A 16,459-nucleotide genomic window follows, 5' to 3' on the forward strand; every position below is an offset into this window, starting at 1 on the left:
CTCCCCTCACAAAGATGGCGTCCCCTGCATTTCCGCCCTCCTCCGCGATGGCGCCGGGCGTGACGCAGCGGCGCTCGCCGCGCTCCCCCTTCCCAATCGCCCCTCCCCGGGCGCGGCGCCGCTGATTGGCCAGTCCCGGGGGGCGGGGCAGCGATTGGCGGGCGGCCGGCGACGCGGCCTGGGGGCCCCGCGCGGAGGACGTTGGGGTCCCGTCGTGCTTTGCGGGCGCCGCCCCGGTCCTGCCAAGCGGCGGTTCCGCCCCCAGCCCCGGCCCGCCGGGCCCCGCTCCGCCTCCCCCCGGCGGCGGTCGGCTCTTCGCAGCGCGGGCAGGCGGCAGGAGGCCGGGGCTGGCTGGGGAGGGGAGGGGTGAGGGAATAAGGCCCGTGAGAGGGAGGTCGCCGTGAGGCGCTGAGGAGAACTGGGTGCTCTTCCCGGAGGAGCCAGGAAAGGAACGGCAGGTGCTGGGCTTTCCTCCCGGGTGGTGTGTCACCCCGGCGCCTTTCGGTTCTCCTTTCGTGGCGCTGGGTTGCGAAGTTCAGGGAAGGGCAGGGGCCGGGCCGGGCGCAGCCTGTGGCTGGGTTTCCCTCAGGCCGGGGAACCTTCTCAGCCGCCTGAGTTTCCAGAAAGATGCAGTTCTTTGGCCGGCTGGTGAATACCATCAACAGTGTCACCCAAATATTCACAAACCCTTACCGGGTGAAGGAAATGCCGGCTGCAGAGTATGCTGCTCACACCTGCCTGAGGAAGGAGGGCAGGGTGGCCTTGTATAAGAACAGCCTCGCTCGCTCATGGGATTGCCTGCTGGTGAATCCCCAGAGCCCCCAGGTCGCTTTCAGGTAAGTGACAGACCTTTAGCAATCGCTACTCAAGCGTGAAACTAAAGACCCGAAATCTCCTTGTCTCGGAACCACAGTGCTTCATGGCTGTGGATCTGGGGTGATGCATTTGATCAGCAGGTGGGCTCATGAGGAGTGGGAGGCCATTGCCTTGTAAGGATGACCTTGAATCATGAAAACGGCTTGTAAGAACAGGGCAGGACAGAGTGCAAACACTGAAAACCGGCAACTGCGAAATAGGGACTTGGGTCAGAACATCCGCAGGTACATGCGCTTCCGCTCGTACCCGTTGCTGCTTTAGCATCTGGAACATAGGACGCTTCATCCCAAAGGTTAACGTTCCTCAGGAAGAGGAGATGCTCTCTGCTAATGAAGTAGGCTCCCTTCTTCCCTTGGAACAAGTATGACACCAGATGAGGAATAAGAAGGTCCCCAGCACTAATATTTGGAGGAGAGCTGTTTCTCTCAGATACAACCTCAGGATGGAGGTTGCTTCTTTGAGCAGGACCAATGCTGCGTTTGCCTTTCCTTCAGGCTCTTCCAACTCGACAACGAAGCAGACGCCCTGGTGCGTTTTGAGCAGTACGCCGGGCAGCTGCGCCCTTTCTACGAGAGCTCGCACCAGCCCTTGTCGCTGGAGGATCTCCAGCAGCTCAGTGACTGCTTCCGCAACCATCCCAGCTGGTCCTCGGCACACGTCGCAGTGGAAATCGGCCGTCGTGAGAGCTTCCGGCACAACCACGTTCTGAGGCAAGGGGTGGGGAGGGGTCTCCAGTGGACCTGGTGCTAGGAATGACTTTGGGAGGTCAGGCCAGGCCAAATTTGGGTATCCTGTCTTGATGTATCAAAGCAACAGGGGCTGCTGCTTGGGGGACCTCAGCACCTGTGGTTCCTGCAGAGGTCGAGTTTAAAAGTGCTGGCCTTGGTGTGTCTTGCCTGAATGACAGATGCAGTAGCAGAGGGGGTCCGATGGTCACTGTGTAAGCTTATTGGTGGGCTTTCAACCTGCTGCTGTGGATGTTAAAGCCCAGAGCTCTGGTGTTTGAGCTAAAGGATGGAAGTGTTGCTAGAGGCACTCTTACAGTCTTCGTGGAGCTGCTTATCGGAGGAGGTTGTGGCTGAATTTGTAAACCACAAGAAAGGAGGTACAGTAGGACTGTCTTTCTGGAAACAGTTTTAGCCACAAGCCCTTGCCCTCTTTCCATAGGGAAGTTTATTTAGGATAAGGGATGTCTAGTGAGGAGTTAAGGGACTGGGGGGACTAACTGCAGCACCTCTACCAGGTTATTGACTGTAACTGGTCTCCTGCCTTCATTTGGGTAGGGGGAGCTGCTCCCAGATGGGGGGCAGAGGAGGGGGCTGCATGTCAGGGGGAGGGTCCATGGCAGGGCTGCTTGGTGGCCCTTCCCCGTGCTCCTTCCCTGGCAGGAGGCCAGGCTTTCATGAACCTCCTGGTTCACACCAGCTGGGTCTGTCGCAGACATGGAAGGTAACTTCGTATCTGCTCCCAGGGCAGCTGCATGTCCTCGTCTTTGCAGCCCTTCCTTGGCCTCACATTGACTCATCCCTTGCAGCTGCGTGAACAACAGGGACAGTGAGGATGGCTGCACCCCGCTGCACCTGGCATGCCGCAAGGGAGACATGGAGTGCCTGCTGGAGCTGCTGGAGTGCCACGCACGGGTGGACGTTACTGACAGGAACGGGGAGACCGTTTTCCACTATGCTGTGCGAGGGAACAGCCCCCAGATCATTGAGGTGGGAGCAGTTTCAAAGCGGGGGGGGAGTGGGACTAGAATGAGTGCTCTCTGCTGTGAGGAGGGAGACAGGAAAATAATTGCTGACAGGGGAGGAGAAAGTCAGTTCCCTCTGCAGCATTGAGTTAATGCTTGAGGCTGACTTCAGCCTTTTTCTTCCTCCTTTACTGATGCTGTTTCCCGTAAGCAGGCTCCAGATTCCACCCTGCAGTGGAACAAGGATATTAAGCAAGTTTCCTCAGAAAGTGCCCTTCATTGCTGTTTGCATCAGGCCTTCATCCTACCTTTCCTCAAGGCCTTGGCTGTCCCTTCTCCAGCTCCTCCAAGCAGGGTATTTAGTTCTGGGCAGAGTGGTCCCGTGGGGGAGCATGTGTTTCTGCTCCCGTGGGGGAGTGTGTGTTGCCCACAGACTGAAGGACAGTTCAGAGCTGCCCTGGGCTCTCCTGAGCTGCGGAACCTGTTGCTTGAACTGAGCAGCCTTGCATGGGGGACAGCGATCAGAGCCTCAAGGCAGAGACGGTCTGAAGCCAGGGGTGTTCTGGATTGCGGAGGAGTGCTGGGCAGAGTAACAGGGTTCATAATGCGTGGCTGGCCTTCCACCTTGGTTCCTCAGGTCTGCCGGCTCCCCAGCACCCAGTGCGAGTGCAAGACTGGCTCTCCCCTACAGCTGCACCCCCCACATTTTCCTAATACCTGTTGTGACAGCTTTCCCTCTGCCTGCCAGACTGTGTTGGGATTTCCTAATTTGCGATGGGTGAGGGATGACAATCTGGGCTTGCCGTGCTGTGGAGCAGGGCAGTTAGGACCTTTGTGTTAAAAATATATCCTCTTCCTTTATTTCTCTGATGGCAGCAACTTGGCTTGTTTTTACAGAAATATTTCCAGGTCTGATCTGTCTCCTGTTTGTTTCTTTTCTCTCTTGATTCCTTGCTAAACCAGAGAAAAGAAATTCTAAATTCCCACTTCTCTTGTGTGCACCAGGGTTTGCAGCGTTTCCCTAGTACAGCAGTGGGATATTTTTGTGTAACAAACCGGTCAGCAGGTAACAGGTCTAAAATTTATGGGGAGAATAGGAAAATTCCTTCAAACATATCCCCACATGTATATTTTAAATGGAATTCTGTCTGTATCTGAAAGCAATGGTGGAGTTGCAGGGGCGGTTGAGCTCCTGCCTGCTGACTGGCCGTGGTAACTTATGGGGCTGCAGCGGGAGAGGAAACTAGTTTCGGTTAGTGCTCTCATTTCGTTGGGCTGAGCTTGGCTCACACGGTGGGAGGCGGTGGGAGTCTACTGGGCTGTGTCGTTCAAGGTGGTGCGAACCCTTTTTGGCTGAGGGGAGTCTCAGAAGCACCCAGGCCAGATGAAGAGGACACAGAGAGCAGCGATAAACCCTTTGGGGAGAGAAAACAAGGAGTGCTTCCATAGCTACTGTGTTGGAAGCAGGGGTGGAGAGGACAGACTGTAGCATCGTGAATAACCCAGTGCTCCAGAGTCTGTCCTTGGAGCTCAGGAAGAGAGACGGTGCTCTTCTGTGTTTGTCTCTTTATTTATCTGTTGTCTCCTCTTCCCAGCTCCTGGGCAGAACCCCAACTGCTGGCTTGGACCACCTGAGCCGTGAAGGGCTGACTGCTCTGCATCTCGCTTGTCAGCTGGGCAAAGAGGACATGGTTCGGTCTCTGCTGAAATGCCGTGCCAGCTGCAGCGTCGTGGGGACACTGGGCTACCCCATCCACACAGCACTGAAGTTCTCCCAGAAGGGGTGAGTAACCGCTTGTGCTGCCAGAACAGGGCTCTTCCTCCAGTCTGGGGACCTGTCTGCTTGCTCAGGGTTGTCCAAGACTGGACCCCTTTCAGGGCAGCGCTCAGTAGGAAGATGTCCCCTGCTGCATCACAGAGTTGGCAAAAGAACAGATAAGTGCTGGTGTGGAAAAGAAAGAAACACTTTCAGAAAAAAAAAAAAAATCCCTGAATCTATCTATCTATATTGTTTAGTATCAGACATCAGGAGAAAGAGACAGATTTTTTTAAAAAATGTTTGTGAAATACTTTTTCTCAGAATGAGCTGTGAGAAGATGATTTACTGGTGCTTAAATAGTATTGCTAATTGCTATACCTCTGTCTTTAAGTGCTCTGATCCTAATAAGCTTTCATTTCAAAGCCTAGTTATTCCCGTCTCCTGTGGGCCAAAGGTACTCTTGACTCTTAATAACACACTCTGGAACTGAATCAAAAGAGACACTATGTTTACTCCCTGTTTTGTTTTCCCTGGAGAAATTTGATTCTCTTTGTATGTGCTTTATAATACTTGATTTTCATAGAGCGTCTGTGCTCTACAAATAGGGCTCTCAAGTCAACGCTAGCTGCTGCTAGCTAATTTTTCAGCGTTTTGAAAAGTGCTTTCCAACATTAAAGATACATTCACAAGCCAAAAATGTGCTTAGGTCCCTTATTTTGCAGTGGGGCTCAATGTCTTGTACATGATTTATTTGGTGCTGTTTCAGAGTGGAGAGCGTATGCTTGTTTCATAAGTCTACCTGCCCACACTTTCCAGGCACTAGATACTAGTCACAATAAATGTGATTCATCGCTCATAGGGAAGTACACAGATTCTTAATTTCAGGAAGTATTTAACTATTTCAGTTTTATCCCCATGTTTCCGTGGAGAGAAAGGGAGAAGAGAAGAATTTCCCCTCGGGTCTTGAGAGTTTCCAGAAATGCCATATTCCTGTATTGGAGAAGCATTCAGATGTTGCTTTGCAACTTGGAATTGGGAAGGGATTCTCCTGCTTCCTCCGAACACTGTGCTGCTTGTATGCTTCCTGTTGCGCCCTTCCTTTCTAAAAAGAGCAAAACAAAAATGCAGCTGAGGAACTTGCAGGTGTTGCAGAGAGCCTGCTGCTGCTGAAGGGTTTCCTGAAAGGCTCTGGGCAGGAGGCAGGCGCTGATATGAGTGGAGGTCTTGAGTGAAGATGGCGGCTGCCCGTCCCTTCATCTCCTTGTCTTTGCCAGGTGTGCCCAGGCCATCCTCGAGGTGGATGCCAGCCAGGTTCGCTCCAAGGACCCGCGCTATGAAGCCACTCCGCTGCACTGGGCGAAGAAGGCAGAGGTAAATGGAGCCAATCTGTGGCAAGGGCCTGTGCTGCCAGCCAGCACCTGGTTAATTCCTCCTGCTGCTGACCTCTCCCTTTCCTGAGTGCATGTACGGAGCCCTGGGAGTGTCAGAGCCCACCTTGCAGCCCGGTGTTTGATTCTCTGTCCTGTGCTGATCAGTGCTGTTTGCCACGGGGGATGGAGCAGCGGAGCCTTGCAGTGAAACAAACTGGTGGGGCTCATCCCTTGTATGTCATGCTTGGCTGTGAAACTGTCAGCTTGTCCCTTTTCCCTTTTGGTTGGGGAAGTTGGAGCAGCGTCACTGCCACCCCTGGGGGGAGCTCTCTTCTTGTTACTGACAATTGCACAGAAGGAAGCGGATTGATGCCTTGAAAACTGCAGGGAGAGTGTGAGGTGTGCAGAGAGTTGGTGGCATGTGAGTTATGGTCCATCTTCTGCCAGAGACGGGCAGATCAGCGGTGTGATATGCCATGCTGGAGCACCTGAATGGTGCTTGTTGCAAGCAGAGGATGTTCCTATGGCAGGACTGTTTTCCCTCCTGCAGTATCACATCCCTCTCAGAAATGTCCTGTGGAGTTTCAGAGAAACGTAAATCTGCTTGGCTTATAAAGAGAAGATCAAAAAGCAGACTTTTTCCCTCCAATCGGCAAGGATTCTGGCCTGAGTAGGAAATGTTTTTTTTCTCATTTGTTCTCAGCCAGTTGCTAAGCTTGCATATAAGTCCCAAAATACCCAGAAGCTCTAGCCAGATTGTGAAACCACCAACTAATTCTGTGGTAAAAGTTAGAGAAACCCCATCTCCAGTGCTTGGAACAATATGGCTGGCATCTGCCAGCCAGCCGTGTCCAGGCTAAGGGTCCTGCCTCTTCCCCTGCTTTCCTTGCCATGAGACCCGGATCGTTTGAGCGCCAAGGTGGTTGTCCTCACGATCGCTTTCTCTCTTCTTGACCTGGCACAGATGACACGGCTGCTGCTTGAGTACGGCTCCGAGGTGAATTTGACTAGTCGGACAGCTGACATGGCTCTGCACATTGCGGTCAAGAGGGGACGCTTTGACTGTGCCATGGTACTACTGACACACGGGGCCCACACCAATGCCAGAGGTGAGGATGGCAACACACCGCTGCACCTGGCCATGAAGGTGAGTTTTCTGCAGAGGCTGCTGGGAAGGAGAGAGGATTTTCTTGAAGGGTTGAGGCAGGGACAGAGTCCTTTGAAATTCTGGCTGTTGTCTTTGATGGGATGATCCCTTGTGGGTGCTTTGGCTAATGAGGAGGGAGAGAATGAGGGATCATGTAGCCAAGGGGAGCGTGGCTCTTGACTGGGCTTTCTCTTGTCCCCTAGCATGACCACCTGGATATGATCAAGGCAATTGTCGTGTTTGGAGGAGATGTCGAGATCCCAAATGATTTCGGGGAGACACCAGGGCTGTTGGCAGCCAGGAGCAGCAAAGGTGAGGGAGCATGTCAGCAGCCTTACAGGGTGAACCTGGCATCCTGTCTCCCCTTGGTGGCCAAAACAGTGTCTTGGGGAGAGGTGAAAACATGCTAAGCGTGGGTATTGCTTCTCCAACATGCTTTCCCAGCTTGTAGTTGCTCGCAGGGCAGGCACTTCCTGAGCTAGTGGCGTAGGCCTTGTATTAATAGCCCTTGATGAATTTCTCTTCTATGAGACAGAGATGCAAGAGGAAAGGCTGGCACACACTCCTCCTCTTTCAAGCCACAGTGTTGGGCACTGCAGGCTCACAATGGGATGACGCAGTGCTGCTGAACCACCCAGGCATAAGCAGACATGGGCAGTTCTTCAGTGACAAGAAGTGTGTGACGCACACGCTTGAAGCTGCACAGAGTTGGGTACCCTGCTGTGCACAAGTCCTGCTGCCTGGTCTTAGGGAAGAGATACCCGGGACATGCTTTCCCCTTCCCCAGGTCATCCCAGAACTGTAATGAGGGTCGGGGCTGCTGTGGATTTAGCAGAGCCCCCCGCTGGTGTGTGCGTGCACTGATTCTCTTTCTGATCTGTGACTCCCCCTTCGTCACCTAAGGTGCGAACCGGAAAGTGCTCTTAGACCTGCTGCAAACTGTAGGGACCGAACGCTGCCACCCACCCAATCTCGAGTCCCCAAGCCTGGCACCATCTGCCGCCTCCTTCTTCCTGGAAGGCCAACCTTCCTCACGGAGCAGCTTCAACAGCTTAGGTAAAGCCTCCCCTGGCCCTCCCTTGCTCTCCTCCTTTCTTGCTTCACAGCGCTGTCTCAGATCTCTTCTTCAGATGGGCCATACTCTCGGGACTGTCTCCTAGCTCTGAGTTTCTGCTGACTCTGTCCTCATTCAGCTGTTGCAGGATCTCGTCTCTTTTCTCGTTTTTCCTGTGTGTGTACTCTAAACTCTTGTACTCTAAACTTTTATTTTATAGACCTGACACAATGCAGCTCTGTAAAAAGGAAAGGGAAGACTGACTCCCTCACCCCTCTGGAAGAGGTGTAGGACTTAGTTGCTTGCATGCATTTTATCCGCTGGGTCATGTATAGAAGGGGAGGTACTTGCTGGTCTGCCTTGAGGATCTCCTGGTGTCTTGCTCGGCACAAGGAAATTAGAAGCATCGCTCATTCACATCCTGGAGGCCAGCAGCTGGGAGAGGGAAGGGATGAAGCCAAAGGCTAAACGACCCTGGTCATGGGGTTTACGTTACACATAGGAAAAGCCTACCTTAAGACATATGATTGTGTCATAGCTTGTGCTCTGTATTGCCCAGACTGTGTGAATAAGCCCGTGGGTCTATTCTAAGTGCTGGGCTTTCCTCCTCTGGGGAGCTCTGGAGCTCAGGCAGAGGCAACATGAGGGGTTACGGGGTGGGCAGTGGGTGAGTTGGCTTGGAGGGAGGCTCTGACCCTTGTGAGAGGAGCATGCAGGCAGAAAACGGCCGCTTGCGGTCCACATCCCCTCTCAGGTTGGTGGTGTCCTTTGCAAAGGCCCTCCCATGGGGCTCAAGGAACCTCCCAGGCCCTGGAATGCGTCTGTGTCACCGCAAGTCTCATTAGCTGGTGACACCAGGACTTTCTTCTCACCAGGGCCTTGTGAAGGCATCTCCCCCAGTTTCAGCTCTGATGCAGTTACAGAGCAAGGCTTTTCTTCGTCATGGACTCTGTCCCTTGAAGAAACTCCTCACCACTTTCACTGTCCTCCACAGCCACCTTGCAGCCTGGGTGCTTGCAGGAATATTTAACTTCTCTCCTCCTGTTCTTTCTTCTTTTGGTTTCACAGGCTGGCTTCTCACCTAGGCTGGATTGGTACCCCGCACCCAGGGTGGCCTGGGTATACATCAGCTGAGGGGTAATGACAAGCCACCCTGTCCCCACAGCTCTCCTGCCTAGGTTACCTTGCAGGAGTAGATTTAGGTTTTATCTTACAGCTTGCAGTAAACTGCGTAGTGGGCACGCTGCTAGTTCTGCCTTCTCTCTTGCTTACTGCGCTCATCATCTGCTTCTACAAATCCTTTGTCTTTGCCAGTGCACCTCCAGCTGCCTGCTCTAAAGGACAAGGTTTCTCCTCTTTGGTGGAGTTTAATCTGGGGGGCTACCTGGTGGCTATGGGTAAGATGCCTTGTGTCTCCTGCAGGGAGCTTTATTCAACTGGGGAGTTGGATATTCTCCATGGAATGGAAATCATTGGTATGGTGGAAATCATTTACTGCAGGGGTGGGAGGTTTGGGTACCCTGACCAAGCTTTCTGGGGGCAGAGAGAAAGAAGGAAGAATAACTGAAGTTTTTCTAATTGATTAAGTATAATTTGGTTTACTGCTGTCTGAGGCACACATCAGAGGGTTCAGGTAGCAAAGTGGTCTCTAATTTTTTTACTTTTGCATGTTCATGTCCTTCTAGGGTACAAGGACCTTCTGTATGTTTCCGCAACGCTTGGACAGTTGTTGGAGGCACCAGATGTTGTGGACTCACCCAGTGAGGGTAGAAGAAAGTAAGTGAGGAACAGCTTCTGTCCAGGCTCCCATGCAACTGGAGGGTGAAATCTGTGTGTGAATTCTGCCTGCATCCTCAGAGCTGACATTATTTAGCGTCCATCGATGTTGCAGTTTTTGCCAGAACCTTGTGATAAATCTCTGTTCCCATAAACGACCACCGTCTGTTCCTGCCTGCAGCCCTGGAGCTGCAGTGGAGCCCAAACTAGCAGGTGAAACCCCTGCTCTGTCCCTCCCCTTTGCTGCTGGGCACAAACCGCTGTTTTGGCTTTGTGATTTCCCTATTTCCACGCGCTGCCCTGACGCTCACCCAGCTCCTTTGCCAGGCTGTGCGCTGCCTTGGCAGTGCCTGCACCTCACCTTGCTTGGAGCGGAGGGAGGCTTAGTGCTGAAGCGCTGCTAGCAGGAGCTGAGGGCTGTCTCCTTTTTATTTGTGACGTAATCTACATTACTGCATAGTCAGGAACTTGGATGCGTTTTTGGCTTGTGAATGTCTCTGTACTCTAGAGGTTAGAGATGGGTAAAAGAGCAAGTGGTGTTTCACCAGCTCTGACAAGGCAGACGTGGCCATGTCCAGTCTTACTTGCATCTGAGGAAGCACTGCTGGATTTATTTGTTCACTGATTACACTGTCCACAGCGGTGTTCTTGTTACTGGCCTAGTTTCCCATCCTCAGGGCCGTGTTGCCCCACGGCTTGCTGTGATTTGTAAGCTGTCCCACAGCTCCCAGTCATCTGTGTCTGTCTCTCTCCAGTCACGACCGCCTCCTGTGCCTGGATGGAGGGGGCATCCGGGGCCTGGTGCTCATCCAACTCCTCCTGGCTATCGAAAAGGCTGCGGGCCGTCCCATTCGTGAGATTTTTGACTGGATCGCAGGGACCAGCACCGGGGGCATCTTGGCCTTGGCTATTGTACACGGTGAGGACAGTGCAATTAACGAGCCCCTTCTTGCTCCTGTACACTCGAGCTGTGGGGAGCGGATGCGGGGTGGGAGCTGCCTCTCTGGGTCCCAGCTGAGATTTGTTGTCCCTGTCAAAGAGGGGAAGAGATGTTTGTTAATGAAGGAAAGCCTAGACCTGACTTTGTGCTTGCTTCTCACATCAGCTGGCCTTGAGCAGCTTTCTGGGTTTTGGGAAGTGCACGGTGGTAGAATGCAATGTTCTGTTCTTCCTGCTCTCTCCATGGGGGTTTTACAGCAAGGTGATCAGCACTTTCTGGTAGTGGGAACCCATGCTCTGAGCTTGCCCTTCCTCTTTAATCCTTCCCAGTCATGCTGCTGAGGTCTGAGCAGATGACAGGCAGCCTTGGAAGGGGGTGGGATTGAGAGCCGTGCCTTCCATCTCCTGCTGGTCCTGGAAGGTCCCAGCTCTGATAACGCTGTTTCTTCTACCTTCCCTTCCTCCCACCCCCTGCTCCTGCTGACGCTGTTGCCGGTCTTAGGGAAGTCCATGGACTACATGCGCTGCCTGTACTTCCGCATGAAGGACATGGTGTTCCGGGGGTCTCGGCCCTATGAGTCGGAACCCCTGGATGAGTTCTTGAAGAAGGAATTTGGGGAAAACACCAAAATGACAGATGTCCAAAAACCCAAGTAAGTCCTGCTGGGGGCTGTGCTGGTTGATGCTCTCCTGAGTGTGCTCTAGACCCCTCTCAGCAGAATTGCTCAGCCTCTCCTTAGAGCAGATCTTGGAGGAGTGTGGTGTACAGGCTGTTGAAGCCATAAGTACAGGTTTTTTTCCATTTTACTCTTATCCTGTCATGTCCTCTCCCCCAGGGTTATGGTGACAGGGACATTGTGTGACCGGCAGCCAGCTGAGCTCCACCTTTTCCGGAATTACCCTGTACCAGAGACAAAAACCTCCACTGAATACAAGACAAGCGCATCTTTCAAACCACTCACTCAGCCAGAAGGTAAATGCTGGCACGCAGCAGTCCAGCTGGTTTGCAGGGGAGGGGGCTGTCCCTCAGATTTCCTGTTCTTCCTCCCATTGCTCTGAAAATCAGGGTGTCCCAGCAATGGCTCATCCCTGATCTTGACTTGTAGCTCAGTCCTAGCGATGGTTCCTTTTTCTCCTCTCTCCTCCTCCCTCAGCTTCTCTTGTACCAGGAGCAGGGGGTGGCTAGCGAGGTTCATGAGGAAGGGGTCTGCTGGAGGAGTCCTGTGTACAGTCAGTACCTTTCCCTGGGCTCTCGGGAGTAGAGTAACACATAAAAACTGTGTAACTGCTGCATGTAGCCCCTCCAGCTTGCTTCTTTCTTCGTCTAGCAAACATAAGTGTTTCAGCATCAGTGTAGCAGCAATGAAGCTGCTAGAGAGTGAATTTGCCCCAGAATACATAGAAAGTGGTGAGAACATCTTTTAAAGTCCCCCAAAATAATCCTGTGCATCCAAGCAAAGGGCCTACTGTTGGGAGAAAGAGGCACAACTGTCTAGTGCAGAGACTTCTAGGATTGCAAGCCCTCCTGCTTTGCCTGGTGAAGGTGGGGTGCTTCTTGCGCACAGGACAGTTGCTGCAAGGGGCCGTATGCTTTCTTTCCCTCCAGACCAACTTGTATGGCGCGCTGCCCGCTGCAGTGGTGCGGCTCCCACTTATTTCCGCCCGATAGGCCGCTTTCTGGATGGTGGGCTGCTAGCCAACAACCCGACCCTCGATGCCATGGCGGAAATCCATGAGTACAACAAGACACTGATCAAGAAGGTGAGGGAAATCCTGGCCCTGACTGGTAACTGGGGCTTTCCTGGCTCCACTGAGCCTCCCTTGAAGGGGAAGAGGGTTTGGGAATGGATGCCTCTGTAGTGGGTAAACAAGTTAGCAGTGCAGCACCCTAGAAGGGAGTGTATGGAGGGGGATATGTGTTGGCAATGATGGCCGAGAGGTGAAATATCTCTTCTGACAAGGGTGTGAGATGGGGAGGCAGCCCCATCGGCCTGTCCTTGCTACTTTGAGCAAGGACGGTTCAGTTGATGGTTGTGTGTGGCCCTTGACACAGCTCTGCAGGGCCTTTTTCTGACCAAAAATAATTGGAGAAGACAATGGTATGGCACTCTGCAAGGCTGAAGAGTGAATGCCGCCTGTGGTGTGGCAAGATCTTCAGAAAGATAACTAACTACTGGCAGCTACTGCTCCCAGTAGCTGAAAGGGGAGGTGTGCTGCCAAAATGACTGATAAGAGCGGGAGTGTTTCGCAGTCATCTGGTCCCAGGACTCATCTTTGGGGTGATCCCATGGGTTTGGGTGCAGCCAGGGGCGTAAGGGACAGAACAGTGCAGTTGTTGAAGTCACGTGGATTATACCTGTCTCACCAGGCAGTACTAAAGGGGGAGGATGGGGAGAGAAAAGGCTACTGAGCCTTTGCCTTGGCTTTCAGAGCTTCCCCGAGACTGCTGTGAAGCACAGGCTCTGCCTTAATTGTTGGTCCTTGCAAATGAATCTTTTGTTTGTCCACAGGGTCAGAGGCAGAAAGTAAGAAAATTGGGGTTGGTGGTCTCCCTGGGAACGGGGAAGCCTCCGCAGGTCCCGGTGAGCTCTGTGGATGTTTTCCGTCCCTCCAACCCTTGGGAGCTGGCGAAGACTGTCTTTGGGGCCAGGGAGCTTGGCAAGATGGTGGTGGATTGTGTGAGTACCGGGAGGAGGGGATGGGGAAAGACCCCTGGGGCTGCTTGCAGGGAGGAAGCAAAGGTTTCCAGTCTTCAGCTTCTTCCTTTTGGAAGAAAATTGTATTTCCTTGGAACTGCTCTGACCATGTTCCAGGAATGGATGTAGTGGGCAACCTAAGAATTGCACAGTAGGTCTGCAATAAGCACAGTAGGTCCAAAGCCCTGTCTGCCTGTTCAGGGTTTCAAGTGCCAAGGGAGGTGCAGTTCCTGCTGCTGTAAGGAGCTAAGGTGTGGGAGAGCCGAGGACAGGACGGTGGTCAGTGACCCCCAGGAATGTTTGCAGGTGTGAGTTTGTGAAACTCAGTATCTTTCCAGGGAGCATTTATTATCATCTGAGCAACCTGGACCCCCCCCCCAAAAAAAAAAAAAAAAAAAGCCTCAGAAAACAACAATTCATTTTTCTTTAGAAAAGGTTTGTTATCCCCACTGGGGAAATTAGGAAATACTAAAGACGTGGGAGTAGCACTAATAAAAAGCAGTAGTTCAGAGCTGTGGTTAGGAATGTGTAATAGGTATCTGTTCTTGGATGCTTCAGAAAGAAGCTCATTAAATGTTGTCCATGAAAACACTCCAAATGAATGAAAACCAGAAAGATCAGAACTGAGGTTTTGACTATAATCTTAATTTGGATGCTTTATCTCCTCTTGGCTTCCTAAAGCTGGAAAATACCCAGAGAGGTCCCTTTGCTTCCCCTGCCTTTTATTTCAGGGCTCCCAGGGAAGCTGTCCCAGGATAGCCCAGAAAGTCTGCAGTAGTCACAGGCTCTACTGGTACTAGGCTTGGGAAGAAATGGATAGAGGTGAAATCCCAAGGAAGCTGTGATTCACATCATCCTGGGGATCTCTTTAAGGGAATCCTCTCAATGCTGTGATGGATGGAGGATCTGTATGGTGTGATTCCTTGTGTCCAGGAGCAGGACCACTGTTTTGATGTTAAAAAAAGCCCAATACACCCACAAACAGAAAGCCTCCCCCACTCTTGATGGTGACCATTGCCATCCAGGATGCACTTGCTCCTGGTTTTCCCTCTCCCCTCTGCGGCTTGTGCAAGTTCAACCTGGTGCCAGGGGAGCCTCTTGCAGGCAGCGGGAGAGCAGTGTGACAGTCAGGCTCTGTTTCTCCTGCAGTGCACTGACGCAGATGGCCCAGCTGTGGATCGTGCCAGGGCCTGGTGTGAGATGACAGATGTCCCATATTTCCGGTAGGAGCTTCCTTTCCACTCTCTGCCCAGACCTATTTTTAGCCCTCTCACTTCAGACCTGGCTGTGGCATGTGTCATCCCAAACTGTGTCTCCTCCAGCAGCATGCCTGCCCAGACCTGTCCCCCTGCCCCCTCTCCTCACGCCTCAGTGACGTATCGGAGCTGATGTGAGCTGGTGCACTGAGCACACCTTGTCTGGGGTCAGTTAGTGGGAGGATCAGGGAATGCTGCCTAACAGGGTCCTTAGGGCATGTGCATCCTGCCCTATCCCACTACCCACAGCGTGTTTTGAGGCTCTTGCCTTAGGTGGTGCGGTTGCTGAACTGACTTCTCAACCTTGATTGTGGTTTTGCCTTGAAGGAGCAGGAAAGCCTCTGCTCTGCGAGCCCGCTAGACAAGGGGAAGCGAACACCCAGGGTGGCAGGAGCCGCTTCGCACGAGTCTTGTGCTTGGCATGCTTGCTGCCTTGTCACACTCGTGTTTGTGCCCAGCTGGTGATGCGGTCTTGTTGTATGCAGGCTCAGCCCTCAGCTGCACACGGAGGTGATGTTGGACGAGGTGAATGACACCGTGCTGGTGAACGCTCTCTGGGACACCCAGCTTTACATCTACCAGCAGCGGGAGCAGTTTGAGCAGCTGGTGCAACATCTCTGCCGATGACTGACTTGAAGGTTCCTGTTCAGCATCCCCGTGGCAAGGAGCAGCAGGCGCTGGAATGGCTTGGATTTGCCCTTGAACCAAGATGTTGAGGTGGGGAAGGGGCTGCTGCTACTACTACTGAGAAATTAATGATATTTAATAGACAACAGTGCACACAGACATGTATTCCAGGACACACCCATGTATTCCAGACAGTTGTGAAATGCTGACAGTTATCTTTGTACTGTAGCCCAATCTGTGCTCGGGTTTTGCTGCCCTGCTATCTGACGGTACAGCCCTTCCCAAAAGCCACAGCCCCCACCTACCTACCTGTCTTGAGCTGTAGCAGCTGGAGTCTGTCTCCTGTCTGTGCACTGACAAAGCACCGTGCACCTTCCCACATCACAGAATGGGCCAAGGCCAGATAAAGCATCAGGGATTACTTGGCCCACCGGGGCCAAGGTGTTTCGGAGTGTGTCATGTGGGGAAAAGGGATTATGTGCCCAGTTTGAAGGGGAGCAGAAACGCTGCAACTTTCCAGAGTAGATACGATGCAGAACGTTGCAACTGGCCTTGGGAGAAGGAGGGACCTTTCCTGAGCCACTTACCTCCTGAGCCACTTACCTCCCTTTCTCCTCTGAGGTGGGCTGGCAACACAGATACTGACTGCACCCAGGGTGGGAGCAGACCCCCCACCCCGAGACTGTTTTGCGCCACCTGACTTGCTGGGCTACTCTTTGCTCAAGGGCTGAGATGTGAAAGCCTGTCTTTGCTTGCAGCAAGCTCAAGATGAGGGACAATAGCCTTGGCTTGGTAGAGAGATCATTTCTCTTTGTTCTTAATGTGGAATTGAAATGCTCTGAGAACTGTTCCTACCGAAGAAGCTGACCCTGTGACAATTTGGATTTGCTTTTTTTTACTGCTGGAAATTCCATTGTGAATGCCATGCTGCTTGGTGTTTCTGCAGTAAATTTTGCAGATTTATAAATAATTTGTGTATCTATTTGGAGGAGTTTTGAAGGGTAAATTGAAAAACTGAATTCTTAACCCTTTGCTTTTGACTGGATGGACTGCTGTTGTGAACAGTGCTTCTACGCAAAACTAACATGACCTGAAATAAAGAGAGGTTTGGATTTGGTTCCACTATCATGCAGTCCATGGTTGTTGTGTCTCTCTCACCATCCTGCAAGGTCCCTGAGGGGTTCTGAGCTTGCAGCCTCTGAATTTGTTACAGGTAGAAAACAAGGACATGGGATTATACCCTTTGTGTGGGCTGAAGAGGTGAATGGC

The 16,459-nt window shown here is 52.4% G+C and overlaps 2 protein-coding genes across 2 annotated transcripts in view; one reads left to right on the plus strand and one right to left on the minus strand.

Annotated features, from left to right (window-relative positions):
• The window catches only part of EIF3L (eukaryotic translation initiation factor 3 subunit L), a 167,478-nt gene that overhangs the window by 31,480 nt on the left and 119,539 nt on the right, over positions 1-16,459 (minus strand). The window lies entirely within an intron of this gene.
• PLA2G6 (phospholipase A2 group VI) lies at positions 223-16,307 on the plus strand. Its single transcript, XM_010301195.2, has 16 exons — positions 223-836; positions 1,371-1,586; positions 2,411-2,591; positions 4,162-4,349; positions 5,600-5,696; positions 6,660-6,842; positions 7,046-7,154; positions 7,746-7,898; positions 9,582-9,672; positions 10,428-10,591; positions 11,114-11,264; positions 11,448-11,584; positions 12,218-12,372; positions 13,122-13,289; positions 14,457-14,530; positions 15,049-16,307. Exons 1-16 carry the CDS (start codon positions 628-630, stop codon positions 15,188-15,190), a joined length of 2,418 nt encoding a protein of 805 aa, XP_010299497.1. The 5' UTR covers positions 223-627; the 3' UTR covers positions 15,191-16,307.

This window comes from Balearica regulorum, chromosome 1 (genome assembly GCF_011004875.1).
Source record: "Balearica regulorum gibbericeps isolate bBalReg1 chromosome 1, bBalReg1.pri, whole genome shotgun sequence".
Lineage (NCBI taxonomy): Eukaryota > Metazoa > Chordata > Aves > Gruiformes > Gruidae > Balearica > Balearica regulorum.

Excerpts from the sequence above, each read along its gene's own strand:
- PLA2G6 (XM_010301195.2), top strand. The coding sequence starts at position 628 with ATGCAGTTCTTTGGCCGGCTGGTGAATACCATCAACAGTGTCACCCAA. Across the intron at positions 7,155-7,745 it reads GGCAGCCAGGAGCAGCAAAG|GTGCGAACCGGAAAGTGCTC; the intron begins GTGAGGGAGCAT and ends TCGTCACCTAAG. Across the intron at positions 13,290-14,456 it reads GCAAGATGGTGGTGGATTGT|TGCACTGACGCAGATGGCCC; the intron begins GTGAGTACCGGG and ends TTTCTCCTGCAG.